This window comes from Cryptomeria japonica, chromosome 4 (assembly GCF_030272615.1).
Source record: "Cryptomeria japonica chromosome 4, Sugi_1.0, whole genome shotgun sequence".
Lineage (NCBI taxonomy): Eukaryota > Viridiplantae > Streptophyta > Pinopsida > Cupressales > Cupressaceae > Cryptomeria > Cryptomeria japonica.
The window spans coordinates 226183482-226201105 of record NC_081408.1 but is presented as its reverse complement, the minus strand read 5'-3'; the positions used below and the strand labels follow the sequence as shown (position 1 = coordinate 226201105).

General features: G+C 34.3%; 1 protein-coding gene across 1 annotated transcript; it reads left to right on the top strand.

Moving 5' to 3' along the window:
- The first annotated feature begins 13615 nt into the window (after window positions 1–13615).
- On the top strand, window positions 13616–16123 carry LOC131069777 (pentatricopeptide repeat-containing protein At3g24000, mitochondrial). The gene has a single exon (XM_058005331.2). It carries the CDS (start codon window positions 13670–13672, stop codon window positions 15788–15790), a length of 2121 nt encoding a protein of 706 aa, XP_057861314.2. The 5' UTR covers window positions 13616–13669; the 3' UTR covers window positions 15791–16123.
- The last annotated feature ends 1501 nt before the right edge of the window (window positions 16124–17624 follow it).

Below are 17624 nucleotides of genomic sequence, written 5' to 3'. Positions count from 1 at the left end.
TTAGGATAGTTTATAATGATGTGTCCTATCTGGTTACAAGAGAAGCATTTCAAAGGAAGCTTACCTCTGTATTTGTCGGTTCCCTTAGGAAGTCTCTTGGCAAGAAGAGCTTCAAATTCCATCAAAATTTCCTCATCATCCATTTCTCTGCTCTGTCTTGGTTCACTGTTGGTGCTTGCTTCTTTTCCTTTTCTAGATGGTGCAACAGATGCTCTAAAAGCTGATTCGGTCTTTTGAACACTGCCATCAAAACTATTTAGCTCATAGGTTGTCAACTTTGCAATGATGGAGTCTAGGGATACCTTAGTCTTGTCTATTGATCTCAACTCCTAAATATCAGCAACCCTTATTGCATAGACCGGTAATAAGGATCTCAAAACTTTGCTAACAATAGTGGAATCTTCCATTTTACCACCTGCACTCTTGATATCTCCGACAACAATTTTGATTTGTATTCCATATTGTTGAATGGTCTCACCTTCAACCATCCGCATGTCTTCAAACTTCCCTCTAAGGCTTTCTTTCTTAGCTTGTTTTACATGCTCATCACCACCATAGATATTCTCAAGAGTATCCCATACTTCTTTGGGATTGTCTTTATCCTGGACATCAATAAACTCAATGTCAGATAAGCTACTGATTAGGGCTTCCATGACTTTCCCATTCTCCTGAATCTCTCTCTTTTGGTCATCGGTGAGAGTATCGGTAGGGATAACATAAACATTCACAACATAGCTCCAATGTCGAGCACCCATGCTTTTGATGTATATCTTCATTCTGTCCTTCCATATTTTAAAGTTATCTCTGTTGAACTTTGGACCTTCCCTCTTCATCATTACAATATGATCTTTCCCTCAAGCGGTTAAGCTTACAACATAGAGGACCTAGAGGAGGCTTTGATACCAATTGATAACTCAATGATGAAAAGTGAGTACCAAACCGATATTGAGAGGGAGGGGGGGGGGGGGGGTGAATCAGTACAGGCACAAAAACTTTTCCTAAATCGGTTTGATTGCAGACTAAAAACTACTAGCAATCCCTAACACCGGTCCAAACCATATTACTACCGGTTAAACATAGTGCAACTGTGAAAGACATGAACCGATCAATCTTCTTAACTTTTAATACAACCTACTCCCTCATTTCCACTTTGTCCTTATGCATAAATAGATAATCTATCATCAGAGATACAATAACTAGCTAGATCAACATGATTCACCACTTGACAGAAAACAACAAAGCATCACATGAAAAGGACATCACACGTGACACACATATTTTTCATGTGGAAACCCAATTGGGAAAAACCATGGTGGGAATGAATACCCACAAGTTGTTTTGAACTCTTTAGAAGTCCGCTTTGTTAGGAGCCTAGTTCGGTTAAAGATTGTTACAACAGGTTCTGTTAGGAACCGATCCTGTTAGGGATCACCCAATTAAGGGATGGCTAGAATACCCAGTTAAGGGTTAAACCCTATTAGAGGTTACCTTGTTAAAGAATTTTATGAACTCAATGGCTTTGAGTCACCCTGTTAAAGGATTTATAGCAAGCTGATTAAAGCTACCCTGTTAAGGGATTTTCCAACTGTTGAAGTGATTAGAGATCAACAGGTATTACAATGATCTGGTAATAGCATTCAATGCCAAATTAGATTCGCTTTAGTTCCTTCCTTCTGCACACACACTATGCAGGTATCAATCCTCTCAACTAGTCTAGCAAGAATCACGTATCTCTGTACATAGATACGCACACAACATTTTCCAACACCCTCAGCATGAAACATCGCATAGACCTTATAGGAAACAAATAGGTCGGTAGCATAAACCCTAAACCCTAAACACTTAGGTTGAGAAATTTTGTCGGTTCAATCCTGACCATTGAACACTATGCATTTGAATACAATGGTCTTGAACAAATCTCAAGACATTCTCCATCGTTCGTTCTTTGTCGCTCCTTGGAGGTGATAACCCATCATGCGTTCTCCACCGTTTGTAGAGACTTCGCACATTCCCAAGGTAGATAGGATCAATCTCCTTCATGCAAGATCCTTCACGTGCATGAGGCTGATGTGGCAACATGATCTGATCTCTATTACAATGCTAACTCATCACACAATGCCATCGGTTGAAACACACAGGCTCCAAACACTTCAATCGGAAACCCTGAAGCTGAGACTACTAGCCGGTAGTTATGCCATATGAACCCTAGATACAAAACATTCCTTATACCGATTCTCGTTTCGACATACTGGTTCTGGTTCACAACATCATACCGATTCACTTGGACAAGCATACCAGTTCACTTTTTCACATATGTTGGTTCACAACATCAACCTATTACTGGTTCTCTTTCAGCATATTGACATCAATGACAACAAAGTATCATCATGTCAACATATTCTGCACATATGCCAACACTATTTACAAGTAACCTTAGTTCCTTGCTGGTTGTAATTATGAAAATGGGCAATAGTTCCACCTCAAAATTAGTTATTGCTCAAAATCTTACAATTTTTTAGCAATATAATATTATATAGAATTTTAATAAATAGAGACAAAAACTTAATATTATTCATGCTCTTCTAGCAAGCTAATGAATTACGATAGAAATTTTGTAAATGCATAGAATATCATGCAATAAGTTCATGAATGCATTAACTCATGAAGAATAGAAATTACTAAAAAATTAACTCAATTTAGTACAAAAAGATTAAGTAACTCATTAGTTAGTCTTGGTAGTATAAGAGTATGTTAGAGTTATTTGAGAATTCCTCTATTATGAACTAGGATACATTGTTGATAATAGATATTACATAATTATTAGTGATTACCAATACTATCTATTCATGCTATTATAATAAACTTGGAAAAACGGTTAAAAATATTAGTAAGCAGAAAATAATAAAATGTCTAGTACTAAAGATACGTGTACATCAACACTCCCCTTAATATTGATTTGAAGGTCTTAGAAGAGGAGATAGATTTATAAACATCCCTTTAAAGAACAATTCCTAAACCTATAGTAGTGTTTGTAGTTAACAAACCTAGTTCTTTTCAATTTTTTGGTGAGGATGTTTTCCACTTGTCAATTTATTCAATAATGGTGTTTAAATAAATGACTCAACTATGGATGGATTTTTAAATGTAGTATATTTAAATTTTTATTGATTTGTATATTCATGCTCCCCTAGATTCTTAGATATTTGGATTACAGTCTCATTATTATACACAATATTTTTAAGTTGCTCCAACTAAATTACACTCGCAAATGGGCTCTTTATAATTGAAATGGATTTAGTGGAAGCATTAATAACCCCTTTATTCCCAACCTCTATAAACGATATATCAATGGTTAATTGTGGACTCATTTAAAGTTAAAATATTATCACCAATATAGACTCTCAATCATGAACATCACCAAAACAATAAGAGTTAGTGAAACTCACTTTGAATACTCCTCATCAAATACTTAAAATATCAAACAATTAGTGCCCTTGTGTTTCATTGAGTATGATTTTCATATTTTTCAATAGATCTCATGATGTTCATGCATGATGAAGAGACAATGACAACTACAAAAGGAATTTCAAGCAAGCTATGTGTCAAAAAAAGTGAGATGTGCATCCAACTACATATAGAAAGTCGAATTTACCAGAGGCACACAAAAATTAGATAGATACTTGAGTCCTAAAGCTATGGTGTAGAGGAGGAGTGCAATCATGCATCTTTAACATTTCCAAAATGTCTATGATATACTTAGGTTGTGAGACACTATATTATAATTTGATCCAAGTGATTTTTCAAACTCTTCATGGAGATAAGTTGTTAGAACATAATATCATTATGGTCCATACTTTATAAAATTTAGTTATTATTCTATTTTTTTTAATAAAATCTTATGTTTAGGAAGTGCATATATCTTTTAAATAATAAATAATTTAATAAAATATTATATAATTAATTATTTAGTATTTTTGTCACCTTTAGGGTATTTTCCCATCCCTCCCATATCTCCCATATTTAAGGAGCTTCTCTCATTAAGATGAAATATAATTTTAGCAACAATGTGGGAGAGGATAAGTGACATTATAACTTAAATAGATAAATTTGTAAGTATTTCTTACTAAGATTATCTATTTTCCCACATTACAATAGTGTATGCATTTACTTTGTGTGGTTTATTTATTATTTCATAATTTATTTAATTACTCTTTAGTTACATTAATTATATAATATTATATTTATAATATTATGTAAATTTAATATATTAAAATTTTATTATTTCAACATAATACCAAATCCAAAATAATGTTGACTAAAATTTTATATAACATAATTTACTATATATGTATGTATGTATATTCACTATTTATTTTAGAAAGTTTTTAGATGAAATTTGTTTTCTTGGTTATCCTATAAGCATGAAACCCCATGAAAATGTTTTTCTTTGAGATAATATGCTAGATAGTTCAAGTGCTCTTTTTATTTTTTTGTCTCCTTGTCTTTTAGGTAATATGACAAATAATTCAAGTGCCTTGTCTATGTTTCAAATTTATGTATGCATTTATTTCAAATCTATTGCAACTGTAATGAAGGATCACTATGCTTGATGTCTATCCATGTTATTGTGCTATTCCAAAAACCCCATTTTTACTTATGACAAAAAGGAGGAGAAAAGAGCATCGAGCATAAATTTATGTCTACTAATACATTCACTTAAAAGGATTTAAATATATTTTAAAAAAGAAATAAAATTTAAAATATTGTTACCAAAAGAGTCTTAAATTTTCAAATACAAAATATAAAAACCAAATGAATGCACGATATCCTCAATAAGGAGTGCAAACCCTCTTTTGCATAGTTGATCATTCTACATTGAAGAGTTGGGTAATTGCAACCTTAGCCCCTCCTTTTTTGTGGTAATCCTATATGGTGCAATTTTGTCTACCCCAAAATTTTCCCATCCTCATGATAAATGACATTGCTAAAGGATGACTCCCCTCCCTTGAAAAAATATGCTTGTAGAAATTGATACCTCTATTTAAATACCATCATAATTATAATCAAGGATAAAAGCACACAAAAAATGGACATGCTTTTATAGAATGTTACCTCTTTCAAACATGAAAACCCTTCTTTGTCTTCATATTTTTGTAGAATCTAGATTTTCTTAGTAGATGATATATGACTAGTTAGACAATTTAGAGAATTTATATTAAAGAAGTTGTGGATTTGTCTATTTTTTATAACCTTAATTTATTGAGTCATAATATAACTATATTTGTAACCCTAATTTATTAGAGTTGTAATATAACTTGTACCCTAGAAACATTTAAAAGAATGAAACGATGAAATCAAGGTGCTCATAACATTATTTTCATTAGAAATTCTTTTTTAATTATCAATTACCTTTATTGACATCGACCTTTATATCATATTAATTATCATTACCTCCTTGTCTAATGGATAATGATTATTTTCTTTTACACCACTTGACTTATCAATATCACTTGAGGCTTGTCTATATATTTCTAATTTAATATGAATTTTCCTACTCCAAATTTCACCCTAATCAAATTATTTTCTTTTAGGCCTCGAAGTTGAGATATTTATCCTTTTTCCTCTTACAAGTGAGTGGTTTTCTTGACATCAACTATGTTAACATTGGGCCCAACCTCTTTGGGGAAATTATTACCATTATGGTTGCTATGTAATATAATTTTTTATATAATATGAACTTATAGAGATAAGAGATTTATTTCATCCATCATGAGAAACTAATGCACCTTATAGGTCATGGATCCTAGTCATTTTTTCATATGTAATATGTATAATATATACAAATTTACATAATTTAATATATATATATATATATATATATATATATATATTTTTTTTCATAATATAAAAATGGTACGAATATCTAAAAAAGATCTGCATTCACACCCTCAAAAGGGCAACAAAAGGGCTTCTATTGTTGCCCTTGTGCTAGCAACTGAAAAAGTTATGTAGTGAGACATTAGCTAATAATTCTCAAAAGTAAACATGAGGCTTGAGAAGGTACCCATGTACATTGAAAGTCTCTCATAAGTGGAGTACAAGAGAAAAATCAATGAAAATAAATCTTCTCCAAAAAGGAGAACAAAAATATACAATGACGTATGTATAAATATGGAGCTATCGAGAATCCCCAAGAAAATTATATTTTACCCCAAGCATATTTCTCAACCCAAGAAAGTGAGAGATGCCAAAGGTTTAGTGAATATGCATGCAATTTACTCCTAAGTAGTGCAATACTCCAAGGAAAGAACACCATCTTGGATGAGTTGTTGAATGGGATGCATGTGAATCTCAATGTGCTTCATCCATTGATGCTTAATTGGATTGTGAGAAATGTGAGTGGTATTTTGGTTATCACGCAAAAGAATAGTGAGATGAGTTGGTGAAAATCCAAACTCTGTCATGTGATCTGTTAAAGCCATTGAACCTGTCGCCTAACAAGAATTTGCCTCAATACTCTACCTTGCTACAAGAAAGTGCTATAGTAGTTTTTTTATCACAAGCCCAAGTGAGAGGACCTTATCCAACACAAAAGACAAACCCAGAAGTGAACTTGTGTGAATTGATGCCACCAACCCAATCTAATTCCATGAAAACCTACTATATGTGTAGACCTTAATGTGCACTAAATATCTCAAAATGTGCTTGGTTGCTTCCCAACGATTGTCATGTGGATCATAAGAAAAGTATTAAACAAGTATACATGTAAAGCTGATGTTGATATGAGTATTTATCAAGAACAAAAGGCTACTTACTAACATCCTATATAAAGTAGCATCAATAGTAGAGGATGTACAAGTGGAAGTCAATGTGACACCTTACTGAAATGGTGAGGGAGATGGCTTACAATTAGCCATCCCAAATTGATGAAGCATGTTAATGACATACTTCTGTTGGCATATAGAGATCCCCTCAGTAGATTAATGAATCTAAAGACTAAGAACATACTGTAACTCAAATATATCATATCATATTTCTCCATAAAAGCCCTTTGAATAGTATGAATTGTCAATGATGAACTGCCTGTAAGTAGAAGATTATCACCATATAAGACAAGAATCAAAATTTCATCACCATGTCTTTGAATACACATAATATGATTAGAGTGACAACATGTGCAACTAGATGCAAGCAAAAAAATGTCCATCTTCTCATATCAAGCCCTAGAGTTTTGTTTGAGACCATAAAGTGAATGTCAAAGTTTGCAAATAAGTGAAGATTCTTGCACAAAACTTGGAGGACGCTCCATATAGATCTCCTCATGAAGATCACCATGCAATAATTCACTCTTTAAATCCATCTAATACACTAACCATCTCTATGACACAATTAGGGAGAGGACAATATGAACTATATTCATCTTGGCAATGGGTGAAAAGGTCTCAATATAGTATACATCATTAACTTATAATATTAGTCACTAGGCATGTCTTGTGCCTGTATATGGAACCATCAACTATATTTTTGGTATGATACATTCTTGAGGAAGAGGTGCCAAATCCCAAGTATGATTATTTAGTAATGAAGATTACTCCTCTACCATAACACTGCCCCACTTTGAAAATGCCTGATGCCTTTGAAAAATTGTGGATCAATTGATATTACATGACTCAAGAGATTACTACCAAAAGTCTATGAACAAGTGTGAAGAGAAGTAGGGGGATTATTGACATAAAAATGTAGCTTCCCTATGCAAAGTGTTAGCACACTTGGGTAAAACATGGGTTGTAGATGGCGGAGGAGGCAAGGTGGTGGTAGGATAGGCAATGAAGATTGTGGTGGTGGTGGGTCAATTGGACCAAGTGTTTGATCAATATGATCATCATAAAAAATATCCTCAAGGACCAATAAACTATCTAAAGAGGATGAAGCAGGGGGAGGTAGCAATGTAGAAGATGGAGTATCTCTATGTGTGAAGGAATAATCAAAATTGACATCTCTCTTAAAGCGTACATCTCAAGTAGATGGACCAAATCATCTATAGGCCTCCATATCCTTACAATAACCCACAAAGGTGATTTTTTGACTCTTGTACTACATTGTCTTATGTCGACCATTTGGTATGAATTCCCAAATATCACTATCTAATTCCCTAAAGTAGTAAAAATTAGGATTGGTTTTACCAAGGGCACAATCTCACTCACTCTATGTATAAAACATTAGGAATATAAAGTACCATATCTTGTATACTTAACTACTAAATATACATGTAATTGAGGTTCACGAGTCTCTCATAACAAAGCCTATCCAAATAATTTGAATGAGAAATGTGTGATGATCCACAAGATGCCTCAACACCATGAAACATATCTAATTTATAGCCATGATTAGCTTTTAATGAAGTAATAATTCCTCAATATTTTGTTGCTCTCTAACAATTACATAATGTGGGGAGAATTCAAATGTGTTCCCATCCTTAGTATATTATATCTGGTATATAGAGATAAGATTAGCAAAAACCTTAAAGGGATATAAAGCACAACCTTAACCATATGCCACTATATATTACTTGACCCCAAAATTAGGATCTATGTAGAGTTACCCACTACAATCAAAGATGTATCATTGTCAAAAAATAGACTCAAATCACATGAATTAGTCATGTGATGAGAGGCCTCTAAGTCAAATATCCAATTTTGTGTGGGTGAATCCAAATCTTTAGTCGTAAGATCTTGATCCTTGCTAGGTTTGATAATATTAATGTTGTATTTATTTATGGCCTTTTCCAAGGCTAATATCCTTCGATGAAAAAAAGTTATTCATGATTCTATAGTCTAGAATTGGCATATGGTCTTTCCTTTTTTTCTTTATCATGGAAGTACTCTTGACCTAGAAGAAGAAGTGGAGCTTACATATTAATTTTGTTTTTCTACTTGGAGGTATTTTCCCTTGTGAAAGTTGATTATGCTTTAGGATTTAAACATTTATTTAATTTAACTTTAGATGCTTGTTTCATTAATGCTTGACATTTTGAAGAGGTGATTGTAATTATAGAGAGTAACTTCAATTGTTTCCTTATGAGTGTATCACAAAACTGCTCAAAAGTTGGCATTGTAAAGTTGCTATTAAGAGAATCCATTATAGAGTAAATTGTAGAAGAAAAAGACCTAATAAGAGCCTTTTAACTTGGACACATTTTAAAAAACATATTCTTTATCTATATTTTCTTTGCCACAACCTTGAAGATGATGAAATAGAGATTTAAATTTAGGTAGAAAGTCTTCAATCAAAGGGAAGACATCAAGAGATATGGTCATCAATTCATCTTCTAATTGAAGAGCACAAAATTTATTAACCGTCCAAAATAAATTATTTAATTTATCTTACATTTATTTAGGTGTTGTACAACAAACAAGATGAAATAAAAAATTATCATATACATGCAAGCTAGCGATTATTGTGGATTCATTTAATTTGTTCTAATATACAAATTATTCACATTTCCTTATAAATTATATTTGTTGTTCTCTTGACATTTAACATAAGCGTTTAGATTAAATAAGTTGTTGTACTTTAAACTTTTAATACAATATTTGTGTGGAGTTAAGAGATTATTTTTTAGTTATATTATGGAGAAGTACAAAGAGACACTTGAAATTGTGTGCAATATAAACCCCCAACTTTTAATAGTGCTTTAAAATTAGGTCTCACTAATTTTAACACTTTATTAATTACAATCTTTACAGATTTGACACATGTTAATTTTAAAAATTCGTAGAAATATAGAATTATCAAGGTTTTAAATTATACGCATTAAGTAATATAATATTTAATTTGAGACTAAAAAAAATAGTTAAAGAATAGTAAAGGTGCAAAGTTGTAGCATAGTTTGAAAGTCTAGAAAGATGCACAAATGCTTCATATTCAAAAATATACAATAGTCAAAGTTCTATAAATGTGTGATAGAGTTTAGAAGTCCACAGTACTCGAGGTCTTGTAAATTTATGTTGGATTTTGAAAGCCAACAATAGGAGGTTGTGTCAGAGTCTATAAATCTACAATAATTTAGAGTTCATAGTCTTCTAGAAGTTTGAAATTTGGAGTTTGTTTGTAAGTTAAAATTCTCAAATAGTGGCAAGTCAGACTTAGGAGTTTGGTTGCAGATTTTGACTTTTAGAGTTAGATTGCAAGTCAAAAATTAGATTCTAGTTGCACGCTAGACTTTAGAGATTACTTATAGATTCAAACTTTGGGGTCTTCTTATAGTTTGGACTTTAAAGTTCATTTGTAGGTAAAAATTCTGAGTTTGTTTGCATATTGAACTTCAAAGTTTTCCTGCAAATTTGTGCTTTTAGAGTTAGCTTGTAGGTTGGACTTTAGAGTTTAGTTGTTGGTTAGAATTCAGAGTTAGATGCAGGTTGGACATTGAAGTCTTCTTGTAGTTAAAACATTGGACTATTTGTGTAGGTTGAAGATCCTCTTGAAATTGTAGAAAATAGGGCTTTGTTGGTGATGCATGCATAGGAAAAAAATCTAGTAGTAGATAAGGTTAATGGTTTGAGGTGCAAGTTGGATAAAAAACCTAGAAACACAAAAGATAGGGGTTTAAAGATGCAAACCCAATTGAAAAATTGGCAGTACCTTACAATAGATGGAAATTTGAGTAACACCTAGAAGGATTGATGAAAAACCTTTATCAAATAGAAAAAAATGATTGATGATAGAATACTGATGCAAAATTTGAGTGATGATAGATGTTTTTGATGGTGAAAACCCTTTGAAGCTTTGAGAGGTAGTAGAAAACTAGAATGAACCCCATAAAGAAAAAGTGATCATTAAAAAAAGAATATTTCAACTAGAAAATATATAAAAAAAATGTCATGATCTAAAATTGTTGAAGAGACACTAAGTAAACACCAATTTAAATGTTGTGAAAAAAATGTATATATATGTTCAATTTTATGGTCTAGGTCTAAAAAAAGAAATTTCTTGTGCTGCTAAATGATAAAACGAAAATCAATTTTATCTTTCTCAATCCTTTTTGACTCAATGGTGGTGTCTATTTGGCTCTACCATGCACCAATGATAGGGCTAAGTGCAAGATTCAATAAAAAATGAGAAACAATTTATTATTCATGGTGTTGATACTATGTTAGAGGAACAATATAATGAATATAAAAAGTAAAATCTTCTACAAATGAATGTGTATACAATAATACCAAAAACTATCATAAAAGTGAATTAATAATATACAATGAACTTCTTGTATATCTAGGACAAAGAGGAAGAAGGAAGATATGAACTGACTATTGACGAATGCTCCAAGAGTTGTGACACATGACAAAATATTTGGTGTAGGTGCGATGACATCTGTAAAGCCCCAATTAGGTGAGTTAACCAAATACAAAACCCCTTAATGAGCTTGAGTTTAGTGAATAGGTCTACTTAGATATAAGTAAATAGGATAGGCAATAACATTTTCACGCTAACACTTGACACTAAAAAAGAATGGATTTGGGATCTTACCCCCCAAAAATTTAAATGTGTGAAGACCCCTCATATTTGACTTTAAACTAAAGAAGGTTATTATACATATAATGATTAAAAAACAAACATTATAAGATGTTTCTATCTTAAAAAAAAATAAAAAAAAATAAAAAAATAAATTATTTTAGAAACATTAGATTTTCATGATAACATTCTTTTTTATTAAAAAAGTAGCTAAACAAGGGTGCCGAACCTATACAAAGATAGGCCAAGAAGCCAACTTACAATAGGTCAAAAACATACCACAAACAACATAGGGCATAACATACCACTTACAAGACACTAGCAAACAACTAGCAACCCACATCAAGGGTTGGTAGAAAATTCACCCACAACTCAAGTAAGAGTTTGGGAAGAGGAGGAAGAACGATCTTTCCTCTGTTGACAGATAATAGTCTAGGCAATACTATCATTTCAAACACCATCACAAAGGGGAACAAGAGGGGAAGTCCCTTATTAAGACTATCAACATAAGGAGCATAATGCTAACTAGAATATCAATCACTAAAGGCTGGAGCAAATTACGAGCTACAAGCAGAGTAGGGTCCAAAAGGTATGAGGGGGCCACACTAACAACAAGAGACATAGTAGTATCCATACGAGTTGAAGAGGCCACACCAATAATAGAAGAAAAACATCATTCTAGGAGGAATCATTAGAAGCCTATGAAGAGTCATTAGAGGAAGAATCAAAAGCTAGGACATTTAAGTGATCACTATTAGCATCTTTCCACCAAGTGGCAATTCCTTTATGGCATGAGAGAGAACAATGTGTGGCCAAGTGAACAATAGATAACAATAGCGACATCGAAAGGGGAAGCCCTCATAATCTAACAATTGAGTCCATGGCCAATTCCCAACCATGAGAATCACATCCTTAGGAAGGTATGGAGATGTCAATATCGATCAAAATGCATGCATAGGTAAAAAGACCCATGGAGGAGGTGGTATTATTAACCTTCAAGAAGTAGCCGATATAGTTACCAATGGATTGAAAGAAAGAATTCTCCCAAAAGTGAAGGGGAAGATTGGGAAGATGAACCCGCATTGGATGAACATTGAGTGGTTCAATAAGAGGGTTAAAGGAGCTTGTCCAAGGTTTGACCGACAGGGAGTGAACAACTCAAGCCCACAACTTGCTCAACACCAAATCATGGTTCATCAGAAGAAATAAAAGTAGCAACAAAAAAAACCTTAGCACAAGGGAAAAGATCAATGTTACTAGCAATTAAGGCCTTCCAAGAATCCATCAGCCATCAATGAAGATTTGGGAGAGAAGGCCAAAGACCAACAAATCTACACACCAACCCACAGTACTAGTAGAAATCCACATTTTCCACCACATCTTGACCACAAATCATAATAGGGGAGATCTTGGCACAAGCAAGAGGATGAGATTTCCCCTTGAGAGGATGAACAACAACAAAGTTGACAACATGAGCAAAGCTTCGCCCACCAGCAAAGAGAAAGGCCTTAGAGGGGGGACCCCAACACCCACAACAGGAGGCAAAACCTCCTCATGAGCAGTAGTAATAACACCAAGGAGAGAAGGAGCCACCACCAAATTTGCAGTAGTCCTGGGTACCACGACTGTGGAGGAAACGATAAGGCCAGACCTAAAGAGAGCTGCAATAGAGCAAGGGGCAAGAGGAGCAGGACAAACATCTACAACAACAACAGGTTTTAGACCACCACCAACAACCCCAAAAGTAGGGCCAACAACAAACCCATCCACAACTCGCGAGGCGAGAGCATCCATAAAAGAAACCCCTAGAGACATGCCAAAAGGTTCAAGAACCTTCTAGCCAACTTATCACAGTTTTCCAACAAGTAAGGGTGTTTGAATTTGCATCTATTGTGGGAGCCATTTTGTTGACGATTGCACAATAAAATTGTTGTTAAATAAATAAAACTCTCAATTCAACTTCGAAATGTTCTAGATTTTTTCCTAAATAAAATTCAAACGCAATTAATTCCATAAGTATTACTTCACAATTAAAAGTTTTTCTCAAGTGGGTATTACGGAATTTGTATTTGACGGGCTCGATAATATATTTTTCTTGAGTATTTTTCGTGACCACTCAATAGATTTTATAACAATTTATAAAGACGCAGTGCCTCATATGAGTATGAGCGCGTATGTGCAGATTGGTTGTGTAATATATTTTCTGTTGACGAAACACACCATCTCATGGAGTTTGCTGGGCATCTACGGTTTTTTTGAAAATGCAGTCTTTGTTTTGGCTCAAATGGAATTTTCAAGCCCGACCATTCATCAGTTCAAGCAGTGTAGCGTAGCCATGGTAGTGACTGTATCTGCTTGTTGTCAACTAAACGAAAAGGGAAGACGAATTTCCTTTAAATGGCCGACATTAAATTCCCCATTATTGTATAACAATCTTTGTTTGTACCCACACTCAGCTGTTACCATGTATGTGCATAGTGTTTCTACTGCATCCATTCCAGTATCAAGCCTGAAATCAGGCGCTTTATATTTTAATGAAACAAATCCAGTTGCAGCAGATTCCAGTGTTTATGCTCGGCTGTTGCAGGGATGTATACACCAGAAAGCGCTGCAACAAGGCAGGCTAGTTCATGGTCTCATAATCACTACTGGCTTTGATGTAGACATTGCTTTAGGGAGCAGGTTGATTAATATGTACCTGAAGTGCGGAAGTTTGGAGGATGCACGCAAAGTGTTCGACAAAATGTCCGAGCGAGACGTGGTTGCTTGGACTACCATCATTACAGGATACGTTCACAATGGACCTCCCACGCAAGCTCTGCAACTTTTTCTTGAAATGCAAGAAGCCGGAGTCATACCCAATCATTTTACATACTCGACTATTGTTAGTGCGTTGTCTAGTTTGGAACATGCCAAATGGGTTCATGGGAAAGTTATCAAAAGTGGTTATATGTCGAATGTTTTTATTGGAAGTGCTCTTGTTGATCTGTATGCTAAATACAATGCCATAGAATGTGCACACAAAGTGTTTGACAAAATGTCGGAACGAGATTTAGTTCTCTGGAATACAGTTATTAATGGGTATGCTTGCCTTGGACATTGCGAGATGGCTTTGAAGCTCTTCTGTTCAATGAAAGATGAGGGCACCGATCCTGATCACTTCACATTCTCGATTCTTCTCCGATTGTGTGCCACTCTATCAGTTCTGGAACATGGCAAGCAATTTCATGTCCATGCCATCAAGAGTGGGCACGAGTTTGATGCATTTGTGGCAAGTGCCCTTGTTGATATGTATGGTAAGTGCGGAAGCATGTCAGATGCACGGAAAGTATTTGATGAAGCTCCTCAACGTGATACCGTATCATGGAATTCAATTATTGCAGGATGTGTTCAGCATGGTTGTAGCACAGAGGCTATACAGTTTTTTGAGCGGATGCAGCGCGAAGGTGTAAAACCTAGCAGCGTCACCTTCCTCTGTGTTCTCTCTGCATGCAATTATTTAGGTTTAGTGGACGAGGGTTATAGGTACTTTAATTCCATGACTAGAGACTATGGGATTGTTCCTGAAGCAAACCACTATGCTTGCATGGTTGATGTACTTTGCCACGCTGGTCTTCTTGACGAAGCCCATGATTTTATTCAAAAAATGCCTTTGAAACCCAATTCTTTGGTTTGGAGTTCCTTGCTCGGGGGCTGCAGAATTCATGGAAATATAAAGTTAGGTGAACATGCTGCAGAGAAAATTCTGGAATTGAAACCAGAAGATGCCTCTGCTTACGTTTTGTTGTCTAACATTTATGCCGCAGGTGGCAGGTGGGATGATGTAGCGAAGATGAGAAAATTGATGAAAGAAAGAGGGGTAGTAAAAGAACCTGGACTCAGTTGGATTGAGGTCAGAAATAAGGTGCATACATTTTCTGTGAGAGATAGGTCACATCCTCAAACAGAGGAAATCTATACAAAGCTGGAGGAATTGTTGAAGCAGATGAAGGATGATGGTTATGTGCCAGATACAAACTTTGTGCTGCATGATGTAGAAGAGGAACAGAAGGAAAAGTTTTTGCATCATCACAGTGAGAGATTGGCAATTGCTTTTGGGCTAATCAGTAAAACCCCAACACAACCAATTAGAATATTCAAGAATCTTCGCATCTGTGGTGACTGTCACACTGCCGCCAAGTTCATTTCCAAGATAGCAGGGCGTCAAATTGTTGTGAGGGATGCGAATCGTTTCCATTGTTTCACCAATGGAATTTGTTCTTGTGGGGATTATTGGTGATTTAAGAAAAAAGATTTACAAACTTGAAACCTTCAGCATCAACATTCGTCTGGTAGCTGACAATAAGGTGCGATTATAGTTTCTAATTATGATTTCCATTTTCATTGAGATTCTTTGAAGCAAATTACCATATTCACTCAATTGTAAATATCAAGCAAGTACGATCTTCTTGTAAATGTCGAACAAGGAAATGGCACCAAATAGAATTCAAAACTACAGTTATGGTTTGGTAGAGGCCAAAGCCATATTTACAAAACAAAAGCCAAAAACACCACATACAGGGCAGGCACCATCTTGAATTACAGTAACATACACACTCCAAATTACCCAGAATTTATGCAGCGTCCGTCTAGTGGATCTGAATTGATGATTACAACGCTTTTGATATGGTTTAGTGTAGTAATGGAGAGAATTCCTATAAAGTATAAACCCAACAGCTTAGTGAGTGTGCACTGGTCTATGCCCCCAGAGTTCTACGACTCAATGCATTTCAGCATTGAAATATTCTCTATTTTAACCTAACCTCTCCTTTGCCGGTAAGTAGAATTATTTAATGAATCAATACAGAAGTTTAAATTCAAAAATCTCATCATTCAGGTAAGTGTATGGGAAAATCTGAAGGGAGCTTAACCCCATCCAAAGGCAATATGTAGGATTGACTTGGTGTTTGGGACTAAGGTCCTAATTCTTGCAAAGTTAGTTCCGGACATCTAGCCCTTTAAAATAGCAAACACGAAGGTCCTAAAATCTGAAGGAAGCAAGGATATCTGAGTTACTACCTTGGGCTTGATTCTACTTAAATATAAGAGTGATGTCTATTGAGCCGACGGAATGGACCTGATCAGACATTTATTTGCTATTTATCAATTATATTAAAAATCACAACACAACTGTCTTGTAATTTTTAATTTAATTAAGAAATAGCAAATAGGATAGCCATTTCGAATATAATGAGGTCGTGCAATAAAGCAATCAATAAGTCCTATGTGTGTACTTCCACTACAAGGTGTCATAATTCATGCTCAATTGAGGATTTTTTTAAGACTTTTAAAGGATTATGGTTGCAACCAAGCATGCGAAATTGGCATGCTCTCTATTGTGAGGTGTTTATTATATTTTATAATTTTATTTTTTCTGGTATTAAATGTAAGACTTGATATCATTAGGGTTGAGGTTGGAATCATGTCTTGTATGATTTTGATGGAATTTGGCATCATAAAGGATGGGTTTAAGATTGTGCTCCTGAATTAGATTGCAAAAATGATCTAGGTTTAACATAAAACTGTTTAACAAAAAAGAAATTATATTTGAATCTTTCTTTCTAGTGGTTATCAATGTTGTCATTATGTTTGGCTAATTCTTTGTAGGGTCAATGAAAGGAGTTTTCTAACACATTAGGTAAGGTGAAGACAAAAACTTGGATGATGAAGGAAAGGAAAAAATGGAAATAGTCACAAGGGTTTTGGAGTGTGTCAAGATGAAGGAGTACTTTTTGACAATTTCAAGTTGAAAAAATGTGTATAGGTGAGAAGCACATTAAGGAGAGAGAATGCCATGCATAAAAAAAAGATACATACGTGTCTAGGTGAATGCTTTTACACGAGGAGGTTAGTTTTGATAAATATAAAGTAAAAATATCATTTAAGTAAAAAAAATGAGTGAACTTTTCAATGTTAGTGAAAAATTAAAACATAAATCAATTAAGTCACTCAAGAGGATGCTTTTTCACTTGAAGTCAAAGCTTAACATCAAAACATAAAAAAATGTGCATTAATGCTTTAGGGGTACCCTAAGAGAGAAAAAATCACTTGAATGAGCGATGAATTAGGGAAAA

Bases quoted from the DNA above. Each gene is read 5' to 3' on its own strand.
- LOC131069777 (XM_058005331.2), top strand. From the start codon at position 13,670: ATGAGTATGAGCGCGTATGTGCAGATTGGTTGTGTAATATATTTTCTG.